Below are 19,076 nucleotides of genomic sequence, written 5' to 3' on the forward strand. Positions count from 1 at the left end.
CTGATCCACTGAGGCTTACATATTCTCAAAACATATGCTTCTCATGCAAATGTGTTTAATGTTTTTTCTTACAGGACTCAGACCTACCTATAAATTGAATGAAAATGGAAAGCCACCCTAAGCTCTTAAACAAGTCAAAGGACAAGCATCTGTAACTTGTTTTATAGTTCAAGTCAGCGTAGGAAGTCTTCCACTTGTCTGTTGAAGTCCTCTGCAAAACGCAGGTGTAAATTATGCTTTCCTTCTGGCATCAAAAGCAACCTTAAAAGAGGAAAAAATCAAACATAGATTATACGTTTTATTCCGTGAGTATAGGTGATTAAAATACTTGTTGCCTTTTCCTTGCTCTTGATTACCCAGTAAGGAACTGAAGTAACATTTAAGTACTGTTCCTAGGTATGTGGTTCAGAATGTGAACCGCAGCAACAGCTGAAGCAACAAGCACACCAATTGCCCCACTTTGAGAAGGATAAAATAAGCCTAAAACAAATTTTGCCCAGTTTCTAGCAGCCTTTTCTGTGATCTACAAAGAAGATAAGATTCCAAAACTTATGTGAACAGCTTGCATCTTTGAAAGGTATGTGAAGTACCTGAGCACTTTGTCTCTCACAGAACAGTAGTTGTGCTGGGCAGTGAACACATTGAAGAGATCACTACAAAAATGTAGAGTTCTTGTCGCAGCTCAAACTTGGTTAGTGTTTGTACTTTGTCTAATCTTTCTGCGAAAAGACAATCCCAATCTAATGCCATTCATTCATTAAAGTAAAAAGGGAAGTCAGAACTTCTTCGGTTATAACTTCTAAAAGTTTAGAAGTGGTAGCTCCTAAGAGGGTTAGATCTTTGTAATATGGATATGTGTGACATGCCTAAAATGCTGCTTACTATTGCTTTCTGCCTGAGACAAACTTTATACATCAGGTATGTCCACTTCTTTTTATGAGGGTGGGAAATTCTTTAAGTTGTTTTTGTTCTACCATATACTAAGTGGTTTCAACAGAGCTAAAGCCATTTTCACTGGTATGTCATTGCCTTCATGTCCTACTACAGCAAGGGGGATTAATCTTTTAGTGGTGACAAGTGCTGTTTTGTTTTGGAAAAGAGCCAATAGGATGTGAACGTACCCAGCTTTTCTACCAAACTTTATCTGAATTTCATTAAGTCTCTTTCTTCAAAGACTAAGCAGCACAGATGCACAAACCTATAGCACTGTGTATGCTATTTTCTACTCCTGTTAATGTTTCCTACTACTGTAACACTACCTAACTCCAGCCATACCATGCAAAGGCAGAGTGATGGCACACTCTTCTACCATAAGACAAACAAGAAATGTATCTGCATTACAGATCAGAAAAAGCTTTTTCTACCTTACTACTAGATAAAAGTCAAGGCAAGAAAAGCTGATGATAGAAACTTGTGTTACTGAGAATGTGCTAAATTTATGGTTTTCCTTCTCCTTCCCAATGGAACATGTCATTTCCAGTGCAACCAGGGAAGAAGGGGACCATGTACCCAAGTATTCATTTCTGAGAACATCACTAATCTGGTTTGTTTTCTGACAAATACGCATACAGGGGAGAACATCAGCACAAAGGCATGCAAAGAATCAGTTTTACATTTCACTGGATGGCAATTTCTAACAGTGTTTCCTTTTGGGCTTGTTTTCCAAGAAGAAGCTATCAGATCCTTGTCTAGTTTTTGTCATGACTTGGCTTAGTCAGTATCTGGAGCATTTTGGAGCTCAGTGAAATCAAAAAGGATGATATGTGTTCTGAGCAGGCCATGTAGGAGTAACTAACTGGCAGACATGGAATAAAACATTTCCATGTGATTGTTAGGAAGGTCTCTTGTTCTCATCTTCCCTGTGGCATAATGCATTCCTATGATCAGCAGGGCTGACTTTGAGATAATTATATCACTCATTTTTGCACAGACATGACACCAATAAAACAGTTTCCTATATTTTGCATTCATAAAAATGTGCTTGGTGGTTTTTTTCCCCCTGCTACTTCTGTACTCTACCACTAATTGTCACAGTCTCTTATTAAGTAGTAATAGAACTCTTGCATTTGTGTGTAAATTTATGAAGAAAATTGAGCTGGTAGAATCCTAGCTTTTAATAGGAAGCATTTCTGGAATTTTCAAATTGTGTTGGTTTTGGCTGGGATAGAGTTAATTTTCTTCACACTAGCTGTTATGGAGATATGTTTTAGATTTGTGCTGAAAACAGTGTTGATAATATAGAGATATTTCTGTTATTGCTGAACAGTGCTTACACAGTGTCAAGGCCTTTCCTGCTTCTCATACTCCTCACTATCAAGGAGGCTGAGGATGCACAAGGAGTTGGGAGGGGACACAGCTGGGACAGTTGACCCCAACTGACCAAAGGAATATTCCATACCCTATGGCATCATGCTCAGCATATAGAGCTGGGAGAAGAAGGAAGGGGGACGTTTGGAGTTGATGATGTTTTGTCTTCCCAAGTAACTGTTATGTGTGATGGAGCCCAGCTTTCCTGGAGATAGCTGAACACTTGTCTTCCTATGGGAAGCAGTGAGTTAAGTCCTTGTTTTGCTTTGTTTGGATGTGCGGCTTTTGCTTTACCTATTAAACTGTCTTTATCTCAACACATGAGTTTTTTCCCTTTTACTCATCTGATTCTCTTCCTGATCCCACTGGTGAGGGGTTGATCAGTACCTAGCTGCTGCTTGGGATAAAACCACAGCACACATGAATCACATCGTGCCCTCAGATTTTTCTTGTTGATAAAGTAATATCTTGGAGAACAGTTGCACCTTTTTTTTTTTCTTATTCTGTTTTTCTTAAGAACACTGAAAATTCATGGGGCAGTTGGAAACCTAAAATCTTGGAGGTCGTGGTTCACATCAGCAAGGCAGACCAAACAGAAGCATCCTGTGCTTTTCTCTCTAATAACTTGGAATCTAAGTTCCCTGTTCTACTGAATGGGACAGAAATGAGGTCTCTTACAGCAAAAAGAATGCAATGGTCACAACTAAAGCAGAAATTTGCTTGTTTTGATAAATATTGGACAGTGCTGGTTCTGTGTGACTAGTCGAAAGAGGAAAAGGAACTTGGTTTCTCTCAGAGGGCTTTAGGAAGGAGCTTATTAAATTACTGTACTTTTTATATTGCAAGAAAGGTTCAGCTACACTGTTTGCATTGTAACTTGCTAGGGATGTTTAGAATAGCTCTGTGGCAGAGACAACTTGTCCAAATACTTTTTCTCTAAAAACACTGTGGGTTTGAACTGCTTCATCTCTTCAACAATGGTTTATAAAAACTCCACCATATAACTTACCGAGAGCCTTTGATGTGCTTATGAATGTATTCTGCATGAGCCTGTGGGACCAAAGGGTCTTTCTCACCATGAATTATAAATGTGGGGCATTTAATATTTGGCAGCAACTGTTGGCAGATATTACCTAGGGAGAAAATAAATGAAGGTCACACTTTATTTTAAAATTGTATGAAAGACTGAAACTGCTTTTGTAGAGGCGTCTGAACTCCACTGAGTTCTAGCTATTGCCTCTCCTTGTTGATACTGTGCAATTAATCTACAGAACTAGGTAAGCAGGACTATAGTTAACATTTCCTTCTCCAAAATGTTACTTCACTGCAATTTGCTTCACTAATGGATACTATCACAAAAGGATGGAGAGAATGAAGTATCTCTGTTCTACATATCTCCCCCAGGCTCTCTTTGACTCTTCAAAGCCAATACGTGCATCTCCTTCCCGGCTTTGTTCTTTTCAGCCTTAGAGTCTTACAACCCTCATGTTAATGCTACATTTTGTTACATCGGTTGTCAAGTTACAAGATTTGCTACTTCTATGAACAAGTTAACTTGGGTGGTACTCAGGCCTGTTGCACCTCCCAGATCCTTTGTTGTCTGCGATGATGTAATGGGATGACCCTGGCTGGGTGCCAGGCACCCACCAAAGCCACTCTCACTTCCCCTGACAAGTGGACAGGGCAGAGAAAATATAATGAAAGGTTCATGAGTTGAGATAAGGACTGGGAGGGATGACTCACTGAATACCATCACAGGCAAAATAGACTGAACTTTGAGATATTAATGGAATTTACTACTAATAAAATCAGAACAGGATAATGAGAAGAAAAACAAATCTTAGAAATTCCTTCCCAGCTCCACCTCCTCCCCCACAGAGCACAGTGAGACAGAGAATGGGGGTTAGGGTCAGTTGTTTCTGCCACTGCTCCAGGAAAAGAGTCCTCCTGCTCCAGCATGGAGTCCCTCCCATGGGAGACAGGCCTCCATGAACTTCTCCAGCGTGAGTCCATCCCACGGGCCACAGTTTACCATGAACTGCACCAATGTGGGTCACCTTTCCACAGGGTACAATCCTTCAGGTACAGCCAGCTCCATTGTGGGTCCCCAACAGGGTGACAAATCCTACCAGGAGACCTCCTCTAAGGTGGGCTCTCTCTCTATAGGTCTGCAGGTCCCTGCTCCAGCAGGGCTTTCCATGTGTTCACAACCTCCTTTCAGGCATCTACTTGCTCTGGCATGGGTCTCCTCCACGGGCTGTAGGTGAATCTCTGCACTCCCGTTGACTTTCATGGGCTGCAGGGGCACAACCTGCCTCACTACAGTCTTCACCATGGACTGCGGAGGAATCACTGCTCTGAAGCCCGGAGCACTCCCTTTTCCACTGACCTTGCTGTCTGTATAGTTGCTCCTATCACATAATCTCACTCTGCTCTTCTCTGGCTGCAAGAACTTTTTTTTCCCTTCTTCATATCTTTTCCCTTCTTAAATATCTTATCACAGAGGCATTACCACCATTTCTGACTGACTCAGCCTTGGCTAGTAGCATGTCCATCTTGGAGCTGTCCGGCATCGGCTCTGCCGGACACAGGGGAAGCTTTAAGCAGCTTTTCACAGAAGCCACTCCTGTAGCCACCACCCTGCTACCAAAACCTGGACATGTAAACCCAATACAAAAGCATAACCATTTAATACAAATTGTACTAAAACTATTCAAAGGCTATTTTCCCTGCCCATTCAGAACCTTAAGAATAATTTTATGCTTACTATTGTTAATGTCATTAGAAGCAATTTTAATGCTTTTGCTTAAAGACTCTTCCGAATATTTCCCCCTTTCTTTTTACCTCATCCCTTAGTAACTCAGTATCCAAACTCATTGCCTAACTTCTCACAAGGGAATCTCTGGGCAAAACATCCTCGATGAGTTTCATGTTCCATTTCTCTTCGAGCTAACTTTGTCCTGTGTGTAGTTGTTACCTTGCAGCTACCAACAGCTGTAAGGTTAATGCTCATACACACACACACACTTTCCTTAGCTCTACAGTCAGAGGCCATTTCACAGAGTTTTTTCCAGTTGCTTCCTTATTTATAGAGTCTTAGTTTGCAGTTCTACTGGTTAAATATTTTCATTTAGAACATTTAACCCACAGTCCTCCAACACCTGCAGAAATATTGACTGTTTTTCAGAATAAGTAAATTTATCTAAGGTCATAGTTGGTAGTTATTTCCTAGTAAAGGAAATAACAGCAGCAAGAATCTTGGATTTTGCAACTTTATGCAACTTACTCAGTTTCATTAAGTGTTGGCTCCTTCTAAAAGTTCATTTCTTATGACATTTCACACTAAAAGTTGTCCCATTTAGGGCAAATAGTCTACATCTTAAAAAAGAGCCTGAGCTGAGTTTTTGACCAGTGTAAGCTTTGCTGTCTTCCTTTTCTCTCTGATGGGTTTTATTAACCCCTTTTCTTATATCTGCTGTATCTGCACCTTTGTTTCAGTGTCTTAACTTTAATTTCAAAATAGCCTTGGCTGAAAACCCCTATGTAGAGTAATTGCAGAAATCTTCAGAGATAAACAATTATATCGTCTAGTTCAACTATTTTTTTAAAATTTTTTAAACACCTAAGATATAGCAATAGTGTTTTTTAAATGTGCTTTTTTAATTCTGAGTTCTCAAAATCTGACATTCCCTCTTTTTTAACTCATATGCTTCTAGGTCTGAAAGAGTTCTTCAGCTCCAGTTTGCAAAAACAGGAAAGAACACACTTTTGGGATATCTTAACAGTGTCACCAAGAGATAATCCTTTGACACAGATACAGAAAAGGAGAAGATTCTGCTTAAGCAGAATCTCTCCTGTTCAGTCTGCACAAAAGCAATGACTTGATAATGCAGTTTTGTGGTGGAACAAGAGGAGAGACTCATCAGCTAACGTTTTCGATAAATGTGTTTTCCTCCTGTACCTTGCTGGTTCTGTGAACCATCTACAAAGTAATTGCTTCATTCCTGAGCGTGAGTCAGACCCAGCTTTTAATGTCATATGCAGAGTCCTTCCTTTACTGGTTACTGTGAGTACTGTTAGATTTTTATCCAGAACTGCTACTATAATTGCTTCAGTTCAATATTGTAAAAGCCTTACCATCTGAATTTTCAGCAAAGCGAGATATTCCATCTACCCAAGCCTCACAGGTTTTTGCAAAGTAGTTATGTCCATACATCTCTTCCAGTGGTTTCCTGACCTTTTCACTCCATTTTGAAACATCTCGGATGCCTACATAAAATAACATTGAAATACGTTAAGTCCTTTCCAGCAACAAAATACAACCCAGTACTGACAACACCTAATATGAGGAAGTTTTCAAACCAGACTGCAAATATGTCTTTCAAACGTGAAACTGTAATGAATGGTTTTAAATAATTCATAGTATCAAACCGGTATAAAAGAGATAGTTGTGCAATCTCTGCTGGGGTCTTCTGAGTTGTAAAGGACCATCTTGTTATTATGGCCACAAGGAACAACTGAAAAAAATTATAATCAAAGGACTCATTCCTAAAACTTCCAATGGTCCTTTTTGGAGGGCTTTCAGAAGAGAAGCTCAGGGAGGTACCTTGAGTATAAAAATGGGAATGTCTTATCAGCATGCCAGAGCTGGTAATTCTTTTTTATATCCTTTAGCCTTTTGCACTGGCTCATGGATGGAAGTTCTTCCATGGCTCCTACCAGTTCTCAGAGGAAGGAAGCTCTTACTAAGGCATTCCAGCAGGGTGACATCATGGTACATTTGCCATAGTCTTACAGAAAAACAAGTGATTCTACTTAGTAGAGTTCTGTGACTCATGGCAGGCTGGCTAAAGCTGTACAAATAATCTGACATTCTAATCATTTATTTATCAGATTTACCTAACTTTTTTTTCCCTCTAAAATTTTTAGTACTGCTCACAAACTAAGTCCAAATGGGTGACTCACTAAACTGTATTTCAGGTATACAGCTTTGTACCAATAAAGCCTGAAACAAAGTTGGCATGGCAGGCAGTCTGAAATTACTGAATCATCAAACACCATCTATGCCACTAGCAAAGCTTTTAATTGGTTTCAAATGGGAATTTGGGAAAGAAAGGAGTGAGGTGTTAATTAACAAACAGAACCTGTCTGGCCAAATGACAAAGGTAGCAGTGACTGAAAGTCTTTTATGACAGCATCTGATTGGAAATGAGCTTGCTCACCCCAGGCTAGGTGTTACTGAACAGCTGTTTCCCATATAGAATCAATTGTTTTCTCCTCGTGGCTGGCCTCAATTTAAAAAGAGAAGGGAGAAGCCAATGTTGAAAGGACATAGATACCAAATAAGCACCTTTCTCTCCTATGAAACCCTCCACTGCAGCTGAGATACACTGATGAGTCAGTTGTAGAAGACTTGTGCTGCTATTCTCTGAGCTCCATCACCCAAAGATCTTGAAAGCACTAGTCCACAAAGAGGCCAAAGGTCAGCGTTGCAGTGGATGCTCCATGTAAGGTAGGACTTAATTTATTTGTTTGTTTATTTATTTATACTTTTTAGCCTGCTGGCTGATACTAACTGATATGCATTTCATATTTATATAATAAAAACTTCATAAATATAAAAACATGTAAAGAAATAAAGCAGCACTTTTACAGAGCTAAAAAGCATTTTTCTTTCTGAACTAAAAAATATACTACTACCACTACCACTGAAAGTGTTTTAATATAGGTGAGGTAAATACACATGTGCAACACATACACTTGTATATTAGCTGAAGCTAGTCAGATTTCACAACTGGTTTAAATCAAACTTCAGTCATTATAATGAAATTATACTGGGCTACATTTGTTGAGAGCCTACATGGCTAACTCTTAATTTCTATGTTCAAAAGGAAATACGTTCCCTTTCTGAATTCGCTACCAGTTTTTTTGCTATTTTCCTTTATAGTAAGAAGTGATCAGATTCTATTTCATGTGAGTGGAATAAGGATCATAAATCCCATGTTTCTTTACTTTGCAAAGACTTTGTAATGACGATAATTAACTTTAAAGGAATTCAAATTATAAAGGCATCTTGGGACACTTACTTGAATGATTCATTTGCTTCCCGAACTTAATAGGTAAGTTATGAACTTGTTTTCTTACTGTCTATATATTATTATATAGGCCCTAGAGGCAAAAGCTGTTATGTGCTAGCCCAGTGATTATCTGTGGATCTTGTTTAAAGGTTGTGCAAGATGTGAGAAAAGAAATCAAACCTGTGGCCTATAGTATTATTTGGAATTTATTTTTAGGAATTTGTTACAGCAACAAAAATTTTACTTTCTGAAAAATACTATTATAACTTACACTTTTCAGCTGTGTAAGTTGCTGAGGATTTGTTAAAAAATCTCTTATATTACCCCTAAAGTAATTGTTAGAGAGTTTCTCACTATAACTTTAATCTATCCCTATACTTAGCAATGTAGCGAATTTTGTGTCCTATCTCTTTAGGTTTGTGGTGTCCTCAACTCTGTCTCCACTTAGCTGTTACATGACCAAGATTCTTGGGTCAAGAAGAAATTAAAATAATTCGTTTAGGATACAATATTCAGTTGGTACATACCATTATAAATTCTCACATCCTCTTGAGTAACGCTGGCATTTGCTCCCCAGACAACCAACTTGTGGATAAGATTTGGATACTTTGCAGCTGCAATGAGTGCTGTGATTCCACCATCACTCCACCCCAGCAAAGAGAACTTCTTAAATTTTAGTGCCTTGATTTATACAAGAAAGTTATATGCTAATCATCAGCTGGTTTTACAAGCAAACATCAAATATTTCTTGAAAATTAACTGCACAGTTTTAGATACAACACTACATGGTTGAACTATAGTTAGCTTTCATATTTAGAAAGCATAATTTTCCTGCTATACAAAAAAATACTAGAGAGAAGGTCTATTTAGAAGAACTATTTAGAAAACAATAAATTACACCCACCATTTTAATTTTCTATAAACTCTTTTATGAAACAGGCAGTAGTCCTAATTAGAATCTTGCTGCATTTAAAAAAGGACTCAAAAAAAAAAGAAAAGAAATGTTTATTTGCAATGGAGAATAAAGACTTTTCAGAGAGCCTGATGGTATGAAGAATCTGTGGATTCTCTTGGTATGAGGTTGGCAAAGACTATCACAGTGTGGATGGTAGGTAATCCAAGATCAAGCTAACTTAAGAAAAAGAAAAGCGTAAGACTTAAAAAATGGAACCCAGTGATCTAATTTACTGATGTTAGCTGAGCTAAAAAAAAAAAATCTGCTCTGTAACAACCAAAAAATGCTTTAAGTATTTCCTAAAGGATTGTATCAAGTTTTAGTGGCTAAGTCACATTTTCTGAAGCTTTTAAGTGTATATTTTAAATGTTACTTCACGGTGAATTGCAATTCAAAACATTAATAATGAAATTCCTCCTCCTCAAAAAGGAAGGCTCAGGGCAAAAAATACAACAACCAAGACCTTAATTTATTCTGACCAGTGCCAGGACTTGAGGAAATGGCATGAAGCTGAGTTGGGGGAGGTTTAGCTTGGATATCAGGAAAAATTTTTTCACCCAGAGGGTGATTGGGCCCTGGAACAGACTCCCCAGGGAAGTGGCCACAGCACCAAGCCTGACAGAGTTCAAGAAGCATTTGGACAGTGCTCTCAGGCACATGGTGTGATTCTTGGGAATTTGTGCAGGGCCAGGAATTGAAGTCAATGATCCTGATGGGTCCTTTCCAACTCAGCATATACTATGATTCTGTGATAACGCTTTCCACTAGAATTTGAAACTCTTGTTTCTTCATAAATCAGAACATGTGGTAGAGGGTACTGGAGCAAGAGGTGAGAAGATTTTGCGTGTGTTATGTTCAGCGGGCAAAGAGTGGGGAAGGTAAAGGTACTCAGGAGTAAATGCATCTGAAGGTTGTACAGGGACAATGCTCAATGGTTAAGTGATATTTGCAGTTTTTCATATAGAAACTTCAGTTTGTGAACTCATTCACAAGCAAATATAAAGGTTTCAAAGTGTTTTTTTGTTTTGTTTTGCAGCCTTTTAGATGTGATTAAGGAAGATAGTGTACTTTGGTAGGAAAAGGAGCAAGTTAGCTGAATGAGTTTCTCTGGTGCTTGGTGTTCTTGGAAGCCCAGTACATTGTGGGGATAGAAGAAAGCAAAAATGCAGGCAATGAGAGAAACAACTATAGAGCGAGAAAAAGAAGCTTCTAGTCTGCTTAGAAATTTGATGCTCAAGTGAGGCATAACTATCAGTGAGCTCGATATTCAGCAGACTTCTATCCCTATAAGGCTTTTCTGGTTTGGGCTTCTTCATTGCTATACTGCTATACTACACTGTAGTGTTGAGCAATTTCAGATTTCACTCTGCTGAGCTATAATTACTAAACAGAAAAGAAATAAGATAGGGGAAAGAAAGGGACATGTAAAGTAAGAGCTGACAGCAGGAAAAGAGAGAATCTTGAATTTTAGTAGCTGACCAGTTGGGCCTGGTCTGCTGAAAAAGCAGTTATCTGTGACCAACTTCCATTATTGTGTTGCTGAAGGATTATTGACGTCTTGGCAGATTTTGGGAGCTGGTAGCAGTGCTTGTAAAAGTTAAGTTTTTGATGTTGTTCCTACTGTTACCTTACTGCCAATAGCAAACTACGGAGCTCAAGGCTGGTTGATGGGTGGAATAACTGATTAAAATTTTTGTTCTTTATGCCAGGTTATTTGAGATCTATTTGCCTCAAGTATTTCTCTTGTTTATTGGCCATCATCTTGATACATTCCTTGGGTTATCTCAGGATGCTTTTCCAGCAGGAGGAATTTAATTTATCTTTTGCAGCCTTCCAAAAAACAGTGTGATGTAACAGATGTGTTGGATAAGGTGTGCATGTTTGTTTGCTTTAATTTTGAACTACTTTACAGAACAGGTCTCTACCTAATATTGGCAATAACTTGAAAGCTGGTTGTACAGCGCAATTCTGTGGGGGATTTTGTGCTGCCTTTACTCTCTAAGTGAACAAAATTTCTTTTAGTCACCTTCTCTGTCTAGACCTATGTGAAATGCAATCAAATGACCAATATGCTGTGAGAGAAGAAACATACAACAGTGAGTTGCAATACAAAGCACTCTGCACGTTATGTTTTAACTGGGTCACAGGGAGTGTATCACAAGCCAAAATTACAACTGATCTACAAAAACATGGAGAAGCCCAAGCTCATCCCTTCACTAGGACAGTAGCTCTGAAGAGTAAGAATTTCTTAAATATCAATACTAATTATTTCCCTAATAATTGTTTTAATGCTATTGACTTTGCTAGCATTAGATATTGGAGTGGAGTGTGGGGAAGTGGACTTATTTGCATTGTACTCCTTTTATTTCAAGCAAGCTCCTTCAGAGAACACATACAGAGATACAGAATAGTGTCATCTGCATAAAGGTGCTAAATACTCAGCAGAATTTCAGCTTTTATTATTTCACAGGAAGCTTGCAGCACTCACATCTCCAGCAGAGATACCAGAATTGGAAGGAGACTAGAACAAAGGTTCTGAAGGCTCACCTATATGGATGTGTTTTCTGGCTGAGTGTAGGCTGGACGATGCATGTAAATCATTATATTCTGCATATCACAGTTGGAATGGTTCCTTGGGATTTGTGCTATACTTTATAATATGCTAAAAATAGAAGCAAGCAACCCACGCTTGGGGAGATTTTAATAATTTGTTATTATACACTTATATTAAGAAACATCTTCAAAAAACCAGGATGCTATGTCTCATTTGTTTTGGCAGCTCTAGAGATGGGTAGGCTGCTGTCCTGTTTGACTGGAAGCTACATGGTTACATTCCCTTTGGAGAAAGCTCTGTTTTCTATTTTGCATTTATTAGTATTTGAACAGGGTCAAGAAAGGGGATTAGAACCATTTAGACTGAAAGTTTGTCACCTATTCATGGCAGCATCTTTATTTTCTTTGCTAGTGTAGCAGAAGAAATTGAAGATTTACAGTGCAGAGAGATTGCTTTTATGGTTAAAGGGCAAATGTGTGTCTTAACCTTGATCCTCCTGTCAGACTTATTTTGTTTCACTATGCAGAATATACCAGGAAGGCTGCATTTCCATTTCCAGATGGGTTTCAGAAAGGTTATTTTTTATTACAGAAATACAGTTGGATTGACTGTCTGAATCTTGTCTCATATTTTTGGAATTTGAATGCCCTGCCAACTTCCTTAACATGACCAAAGAGACTGTATAGCTTAATATAACAAAGCCAAAATATTAGTTAAAACTAAACCAGGAAATTGTGTTGGCACTTATAGGATGGAATAAAAGAAGAACACAGAAACACAGATTTGAATAAAAAAAATCTGCAAGAAGGAAAAATAATAACAGCCTTAAGCCATATTCCTTACAATCAAAAAAGTTGTATTAGTTATTAAGATTTGGTATGGTCATAGGAACCCCTTGATTTCCCACAAAAATTATTTCAGTAATATTCTGTAAAATGCAAAGCATCAGGTAAATTTTTAGAATCAAATGTTTCTTAAAATGGGCTGCTCAAGGCAAAATGCCAAGATACTATTAGATAGAAATTTTTCTAAGAGTGTTTCAGTACTGTAATCTCTTCAATTAAACCACTGTACAGACTTTGGTTTTAACATATACTTTACCTAAACTTATATGGTTCTTGGCTGCAAACCTCTTAGGGCAGGTCTTGGAATAAATGCATATTGCTTTATAATTAATTCCCACTGCTGAACCACCATGTATCTTGCAGAATAGATGGAAGAAGAAAATATTTTCCATACTAGTGTGTATTTGCTCACTCTAAAGTCTTCATTCGTACCATCTTTTGCATAACTTGTGGTCTGCTGGAAACAACCTTCCTCCTTCCCAAAGTTTAAGAAAGACAGCTTAAAAAAAAGAAATAATAAAATCTCAGAATAGATTTACCTGCATAAGATCCACAGCATCTTTTGCATCCCTTTCAAAGAAATCTGGAGGAAAGTCTCGAGATGGAGGAATGGACTTTCCATATCCCCGAGGATCCCAAGCAACAACTGTGAAAAGTTGCTTATTCATAAACTTAAGCTGGGGTCCAAAATCAGTTTGACCACTTCCTGAAACAGAATTTTTCAGTTTTATTAACCACCATAATACATACATAGTATAAATACTCTGAATGAAAACCTGCGGAAACTTGTAACTTTATTCTAAAAAAAAGATTATCCAACAATTGAAGTACTCTTTAAGTGTAACTATCTATTGCAACTCTCAGACAGGAAGTACCCCAATTAAAATCTTTAGAACCATCTGCAATACGTTCAGAGCAAACCATTTTTGGTAGGTATGTAAGTTTATCACAAACTGTGCTCTACACAGATGATTTAATAAAGAATCTCAGACTTACCTGACTAGGGATTTATCTTTAACAGATTTAAAGCACTAACATGGTCATTGCTGTTTACCCGGGAAGCACGGGTGAAACCGAAAGGGGAGAAATATGCTGACTCTAGCTACAAATTTGTAGTTGAAAAGTACTGTGTCAGACAGTTGTTGCTATTTGATAAAGCACTTCTATGAGGATATTGGTACTTAAAGCTGACCTTTAAATACTTTGTTGCCTGCGGAGATAGTGGTGACAAAGAAGCATAAAACTGTAACTTATGATTTGCCTAATATATATAGTTCCAAGACAAGCCAAATACAGCCATTTCTTTTCCAATGCAGAACTGTTTCTTTTATTAATGATTCAGACCTTCAAAGGATTTAAAGATGAAGTACTCCAGTCTATTGTATTAAGCTATCTGTGAACATTAGCATGAAGGTAAGACTGCAATTTATGTCTTATTTGCATAATGGTCACGTGGTAACAGTACCAAATGCTATTTCATTAAAACTTGTTCAGATTTAATATGCTCAAATGATGGAAACCAAATATAAAATTGGCTATGCATTGTTATATTAGAGTCAGAAGCAAAATATCAGGTTGTTTGAAAAATGCCAACAACAAACTGACTCTTACAGAGGCTTTGTATCACCTCTATACTATTATGTGCATGCTATTTATACTATATTTTCATCACTTAAAAATTACACAAGACTGAGAGCATATCTGAGTGCTGTGTTTTCATGGTTTTCTTAGTATTTTTCTACCTAGATAGAGATAATTCTATTTTGATTTAAGGTAGTTTACAAATAGTCTAGAGACTAATTAATTCTGTTCACCTGAAAATACTTATCTTGTTGCCACATCAAACTTGTTAGTCTAACAATGAAATAATATTGAAAACTTAGTGTCTGTAAAAGGGAAGAAGGATATGACAGTCAGAATGTGAAGTTCATTCCGATATGTTGCCCGAAAATACTAAACCATAAACTTAACCATGGTAAAGATCCTATTTTTACTAATGTTAACTGCACAATAACAATGTACACCTAATAGTAATAATATTACTCACAACTGAAGAAATACAGTATGTCTATTTAAAGAGTTAGCATTGGTAACAGTATCACTAGTTTAACAAGCTGTTTAGAATGAATAGGTTAAAACATATGACTTTTTGAAGCATGCCTAGCATTAACTTCTTTCCACTGTCCCCTTGAGAATTCTTTGAAAGAAAGAACCACTTCATGGAGACTTGAAAACATTGCTGCCAAGAACAAATGTTTCCTGCTCTTCAGTTCTTGACATTCTATCATGTTGATCCAGCAATTCAGTTAAGCATTAGCCCAGCTCTGAGCACAAAAACAGTCCTACTGACAGCCTGCTATAAACTGTTAGTGATTGGTCCTTTAGAACTGCAAGAACCCAGAAAACATAGGCTGTGTTAATTTTAAAAGGCTGTTATCAAAAACAGATGGACAGATAGCACTCATCTAGCAAACCTGTTGTCCACCTCAAAAAGCCACTGAGAATCTTAATGATGTTGCCCTGAAAAGTCAAAACCTGAAAATACTCCTTTAAGCAATAAGCAAGTTTTAACTGTGACTTTTTCATTATAAACTGCAAATGCTGCATCATGTCTATTAATTCAACTGGAATGCATCTAGCTTCTAAAAAGGAATGCATGATTCAGTCTGTGTAACAAATATAACTGACCTGATTTTCACCACCCTTCTGCTATTTTCCACCTTGTGTAGCTATTTGCCACCTGTCTGAGACACTGCCTTTGCACAGTTAAATCCAGAAGGCGAGTGACCATTACACAAGTCAAGACCTTGTACAAAAGACACCTGGTGTGATAAAAGAAATCTTTAAAAACTGTTATCTGATGGCAATAACTCTGCATTTTCCTATCTGTTGTATGTGTAGCAATTTTTTTTTAAAATTATGATGCTCCATAATCAGGAGTTGTATATACTAACAAACAGTTTTGTGCATTCTAGCTTGAGAGGTGGTTGCTCTACAAAGATAAGATAAAATCTCCAGACCTAGCATTCCAGGAAGCAGAAGAACTGCATGACTTCCTTCTCCCGTCTGCTGGTAATGCAGGTGGACTCCATTCACGTGGATTTTGGCAGATGTTATTGAAGTACTAGGGGTGGGGGAAGGGGAGAGAAATAGAAAAACATTCAGACAGTTGATTTTCATTACTACATGGTCACGTCAGAAATACAGAATAATTTTCCTAGATATTAATGACAACACTTGCCTTTCATGGCTGCACAGAAGGTTAAATAAAAAGCTTTACAGGAGCAGAGAAGTATTCAGTTGTGACCACTATGTAGTATTCATACTTAGGTTTCACAAATGTACTTAAATGAGTAAGTTAAAGCGTAGTCTTGATGGTGTAACAAGGAGAATAAAAAAGTAGCTTTACATGGCTACGGGAACATATTGAAATAAATACAGTACAGAGGAGAAACCTCATTCTGTCACAGCATATCTTTCGAAATGGCTGGTGTTCACCTTGTTATTACTAAACTGAGCCTCTCTGTCTGCCAAAGAAACCACAATCTATTGTTACGGTTTCCCATGAACCACAGGGTCTACAATGGAAACCACTTTGCACTGAGATGAGAGCAGAGAAAAAGAATGTGATAATAATATTTCTGTCAGTGTAATCTCAGCAGGAGATAATGTTTAACTGGAAAATACCACATAAATCCACACACTAAAAAATTATCACAGAAAACGACTGCATGGGGCACCTCTCAGCCCCAACCCTTAAACCCCTACATTAACCTTCAGTACAGAGGAAGACATATGTGTAAATGCAAATAGGTGACCTGAGATACCATATCTAGATACAAACACCTAGTGAGAAAGCAAAAGTAGTATAGATTGAAAGTATCTTCCTAACAGTATAAATCATTGCATCTGTTCTCCCAGGCAAATTCGTGCCCTAATGGTTGCAAGAAATCTTTTCAACAACCTAACACGTTTTATTTAAAGGTAGTAATATGATAAAAATCTTGCCATGAGTTACCTAACGATTAGCCTTCATTCCCTGTACTTCTCAAATTACTTAGATTAAATATTCTTGCCTTATGAATTCATCAGTGTGAATTTCACATGCATACAGACATGCTGTTTTCCATTCTTAGATGTAACAATAATCTCCATCCCATGATAGGCACTGTGCAATTTATTAAAAATTCCATTTTAACATATAAAGTCTGAACTAAGAGTATGTAAGCATAGTTCCATCCATATAGGGTTTAAAATGGTGGATTACAGGTAAAAAATCCCACTAATTTAACCCCTTTTCATAAGGAAAATTAATAATAGCTTGCAAATTCAGGTTCACAATACACAGGTGGTAGTTAAACCACAGAACCAGTTCAACACAAAGATATTTGGATTTTACATAAAATCTTAGGTCTACAAAACCTATCATGCCTCATGCCTGAATATAAGCAGTGACTGTACAGAACAGAATCAGGACCTTCCACCTGTGCAGACCCAATTTGAGAACTGGAGTACAAATGCAGATCTGTGGCAAGAGTACAGCTCAAAGAAATTCATTGTGTCATTATAACTTCAGTGAGCTTTGCTGAACTGTTATGCTAATGTGATCCAAGTGATTAGTTTGACTGTAATGTTAAACTTCCTTTAAGTGTATATTTCATACCCGATGTGGCTTATATACTTCCCAACTTGAATTCTGAATGTAGTATTCAGATGGCTACCTTATTCTCCTTTTTTAATTAACTTTCACTTTTTTCTCCTTATAAAAGAATGTTTTAATTCTTGATATACCATCTTTTGGTTTGTCATTATTTTCAACAGGTATTTTATCATAGTTTTCATCACAGCAAATGAGCATCTTGCTCTTATTAAACTTTATAGAAATATGTGATTTTTTGTTCGGATTTATAGTTTCCAAACCTCTTTCAGTTCCTAACAAAACAGTAATAATCACCATCTTGTTACCTTTTAAAAAAAATGTTAGCAACATGTAGTATCAACAGATGTTGTTCTGGTTTCCTGATTCACATGCTTCCTTTTTTTTTTTTAACAAAGTTCTACATTTTTTATGATTAATTATTAACATCAGGGGCTTGAGAATTTTGCTGAGTTTGTGATGCTTTTCTATTCTTGGATTGTGCCTCAGCGTGAAGTCCAATGAAATCCAGGAGTTTCACATAGAGAGTATTTTCAATACTTTTCAGACTAAGAACAAATAAGTTGTTTTTTTAAATGTATTGAGAAACTGTGTTGGAACTGGCTACACCTAAGGCAGATTTAGTCTCCTCAACACCGAGTTTCTGTGAGCCTGATATCACTTCGGTGTGCTTGTCAGTGTGGTGACTTCACTTCTGTTAAGTTTTCATAAGGACTGTATTTTTCCATTGGTTGGCATAACTGGAAACCATGGTAAAACAAACCCCACCCCGCTATTTGGTATCTGAATTAGTAATGTTAAGGTTTATAGCTCTTGAGAAGCATTGGATACATACTGCCTATGTTTACCAAGACAGCATAGATGCCCAGTAGGCAGATCTTGTACTTCACCTCATACTGCTGTAGGAGTGCAACTTAATTTGGGAACTACCTCTGTTGCAGCTGCGCTACAATACAGCCTAGTCTTTATCTGTGCAGGGGGAAAACATTATCGTAGCATGTCAGTTTTCCTTGGTAGGATTTGCAGAAAAACCAGTATTTTATATATTAGACATATGTATTGTCTTTGCAACTTCGGCGCCCTACAGGGAGCCTCTTGTCAGCAGCGGGCGGGCAGAGGAGCAGTGGGTCAGCAGCACGTCCTGCCTTGCGGGGACCGGCAGAAGGGAGGGTGACAGGCACTGCCTGAGGAGAAGGGGCTGCGGAGCCTTCCTTGTACAGCTCCTTGCAGCACAGGGGAAGCTGGAGCAGGATCCTCAGGATACCACTTTGTCACCCCCAATCCGACCTAGTGTACACCCCCTCTGCCAACACACCTTGTTCATCCCGCACCGCCGACCCCCCCCTCCCGCCCCCGTCTGTCAAATATCCCCTTCCCCGAGCCGCTGGAAGGGAGGAGGGAGCTGGGGAAGTGGGGAAGGAGGCGGCTGTGGTTTTTACCCGTAGCAGGCGGCCGGTCCCCGGGGCATGAGCGGCGCTGCCCGGGCCGGCGGCTGCCGCTGCAGCAGCACCCACAGGGCCCGGCCCGCGCTCCGACAACACATTTCGCTCAGCGAGGCCGACCTGGAGGGCAGGGGAGGAGACGGGAAGAGCCGTCCCACCTCCCCTCCCATGTCCTCCCCTCCCCGGGGCGGGATGCGGTGCCACCCCAACTTGTCACCTACGCTTGTGCAGCGACAGGC

General features: G+C 38.4%; 1 protein-coding gene across 1 annotated transcript; it reads right to left on the reverse strand.

The window, feature by feature from the left end:
- Nucleotides 1-38: 38 nt before the first annotated feature.
- Nucleotides 39-19,050, reverse strand: BPHL (biphenyl hydrolase like). Its single transcript, XM_051799098.1, has 7 exons — nt 18,835-19,050; nt 15,759-15,862; nt 13,278-13,444; nt 8,912-9,065; nt 6,445-6,576; nt 3,317-3,440; nt 39-261 (listed from the first exon to the last, which is right to left on the reverse strand). The coding sequence occupies exons 1-7, from the start codon at nt 19,005-19,007 to the stop codon at nt 174-176; spliced, it is 942 nt and encodes a 313-aa protein (XP_051655058.1). The 5' UTR covers nt 19,008-19,050; the 3' UTR covers nt 39-173.
- Between the last annotated feature and the right edge of the window lie 26 nt (nt 19,051-19,076).

This window comes from Manacus candei, unplaced genomic scaffold (genome assembly GCF_025592945.1).
Source record: "Manacus candei isolate 608988 ecotype Guabito, Panama unplaced genomic scaffold, ASM2559294v1 h1tg000049l, whole genome shotgun sequence".
Lineage (NCBI taxonomy): Eukaryota > Metazoa > Chordata > Aves > Passeriformes > Pipridae > Manacus > Manacus candei.